Source organism: Seriola lalandi, unplaced genomic scaffold, assembly GCF_002814215.2.
Source record: "Seriola lalandi dorsalis isolate HSWRI2012SDOR001 ecotype SW California unplaced genomic scaffold, Sedor1 jcf7180002054952, whole genome shotgun sequence".
NCBI classification, from domain to species: domain Eukaryota; kingdom Metazoa; phylum Chordata; class Actinopteri; order Carangiformes; family Carangidae; genus Seriola; species Seriola lalandi.
In genome coordinates, this window is record NW_019525503.1 from 75,167 (window position 1) to 77,706 (window position 2,540).

Below are 2,540 nucleotides of genomic sequence, written 5' to 3' on the forward strand. Positions count from 1 at the left end.
GTTAAACATGTAAATAATATCTGGAGTCTTTCTGTAATTATAAAATTTGCATTTTCATTTTCAGTGTCCAACAGTCAACATCATAAACGCTTCCTTTTTTCTGTCAGGTGTCCACATGCAAACATCATCTGTTAAAGATGCTGCCTTGCTTTTAATTTCCCTGCCTCTCTTTCTTTCTTTCTTTTTCTCTGTGCCTACATGCACCCACCTGTCTACATCCTACATCAGTCACACTTGTGATTTTCCACTAACATCTGCTGCAACGTCGTCCATCCTGCAGCAGCACAGGCGCGCCAGCAACTTGTCGACGGGCCCTTCCCGCATGAAAACAACCAGAATCAAATCCGGAAAAGCACTGAGCTGAATCAGGGGCAGAACGACCCCTGGGAAATCAGTGGCATCCGTTAACATTACAATAATCATTATGATTGAAGGAAGGATCAGCAGAGTGTAATTAACCAGCAACAGAACCAAAGCTCCAACAGTTCTTCGTTTTTCCCCAGCGGGCACAGAGGTGGCAGCAGGCAGCGCTCCGAGGGTCAAAACCAGACAGGCGATGAACAGGGGGAAAGGTAGGAGGGCAGGGTAGGGGAGGTAAAAATATTGCTTTGAGCGCATGGCAAAAAAAATAATGATAAAACAAAGGACCCAGATCGCGACACACACAAACACAGAAGTCCCAGCTCGTCTGATGCAGTTCTGTTTTGGAAAGGCGATCACCATGTACCTGCAAGAAAAGATGAGGCAGATATTCTGGATTATCACAGAACAGTATTATATGTTCAGGATGATTCAGAATATGATACTGGAAATATAGACAGCTACCTTTCCAGCGCGACACACATCCTGAAGCAGAGACTGGTCAGGACACCATAGCACAAACCAAATGTAGAGATTATCATTGAAATCACAAAACCGGCCATTCCAGTGAGGTTTATCTCCCAGAGGATGGTGGAGCAGATTTGAATCAGATTGGAGATGAGGAGGTTTGCGACATAGGTGATGGGGAGCTGATCCTTTCGAGGCTGCAGGAAACATTCATAAAAAAGATAAGTTTCTAACATATTCTAACTTTAACTCTTTGTTTTCTGTGTAATTATTTTATTACTGTCCCATTTCAGGAAGCACTTGATGCTTGTAATGTCTTTGTATTTTCAGGACTCGAGGCTGCATTTCTTGAATAAAAAGGTGCCGCTCAAATTCAGTTCATTATCATAAGAATTTACATTAACAGAGCAGTCAACATGCGACATTGTCCGAAAGTCATTGGCTGAAACAATAAAAATCTTTACATCAAATGTTGTGGAGATACTAATAAGCAGCATATTATATTAGTTTAAAGGACACTGACTGGACTTGATCACCTCCAGCTTCATATTTAACAGACAAACATAACAGTGGTATCGATCTTCACATCTACATCTCAGAAAACTGTCAAACTATTCCTTTAATACTTTTACAAAAAAAAACGTCAGATGTATCTGAAAGGTCTAAAATTAGAATAACTGATTTTGTGCGCGGGCATCAAATTAATGACTTCGTGTTTTAATCCTTGAACTCACTCACAGACAGACAGACACATAAATATGAGTCATTATTCACGCACCAGGCAGAACAGACAACAGAGGAGCAGCAGAGTAAAGGGAAGGCCAGCGCCCACGTCGATCCAGAACAAAACCCGAGCGGCATCATCGAGGCTGTGGAGCTGCATCTTATCGCTGGTTTTTCCTGTGGAGGGAAAAGCTGTGAGACAAATCCCTGTTAATGAGGGAAAACCGAAACTAACATACTTTTTTTTATCCCGTTATGTGAAGATAACAGAGCTCTTAATCCCGAGATAACGAGAAACTACCTGGAGAAAACTTGGGTAAAGTTGTAAAATAAATTCTCTGATCTGAACTTCGCGGCTCAATAAGTAATAACGGTGAAGGATGGTGTAATAACAGTGTAGTAACAGAGACGACGCCTCTTTCCTCCCGTGTTCACGCAGACAACGAGCTACAACCTCATATTCAACATCAAGTGGATATTGTATCCTGCGCTTTTAATTTATAACAATACTGACATTAAACCAGAGGAAATATATAAAGACACATTACTTTTAATAGCTTTTAATGGCTCCGTCAGTGAATTACTATGAAACTTAATAAATCTTAAAACACCTGATGATTCTCAGGCAAGTTCAGCAGCGTAATTATTTCATCTTTCCTCCTAATTACTTGATTTCATAATTACACACACTTATTTTAGACGCATTTCCAGCTGTTTTAATACAGTTACGTTTTAATTTCTACTTGTTCTTGTTGTTTTTCAAGCTTTTCCTAAACTGAAGCTGTAAACACTGAGTTTTAACACATTCAAAGACATTTAAAAACATTAGTATTAAAAAATAATTAAAATAAAATAAAATAAAAACCTCTACGAACCTGAGCGTCTGTTCCCGTAACTGAAACTACACAACTCTGTGAATCCCGGAGTTGTGTACACACCAGGCTCACCCCGCCTCTCCTGCTGCTGCTTCTTCTTCTGCTGCTTCTTCT

General features: G+C 40.2%; 1 protein-coding gene across 1 annotated transcript; it reads right to left on the minus strand.

The window, feature by feature from the left end:
- Positions 1–6: 6 nt before the first annotated feature.
- On the minus strand, positions 7–2,532 carry LOC111645443 (uncharacterized). The gene is made up of 4 exons (XM_023394658.2): positions 2,427–2,532; positions 1,607–1,728; positions 826–1,025; positions 7–727 (listed from the first exon to the last, which is right to left on the minus strand). Exons 2-4 carry the CDS (start codon positions 1,709–1,711, stop codon positions 229–231), a joined length of 804 nt encoding a protein of 267 aa, XP_023250426.2. The 5' UTR covers positions 1,712–1,728; positions 2,427–2,532; the 3' UTR covers positions 7–228.
- Positions 2,533–2,540: the final 8 nt, after the last annotated feature.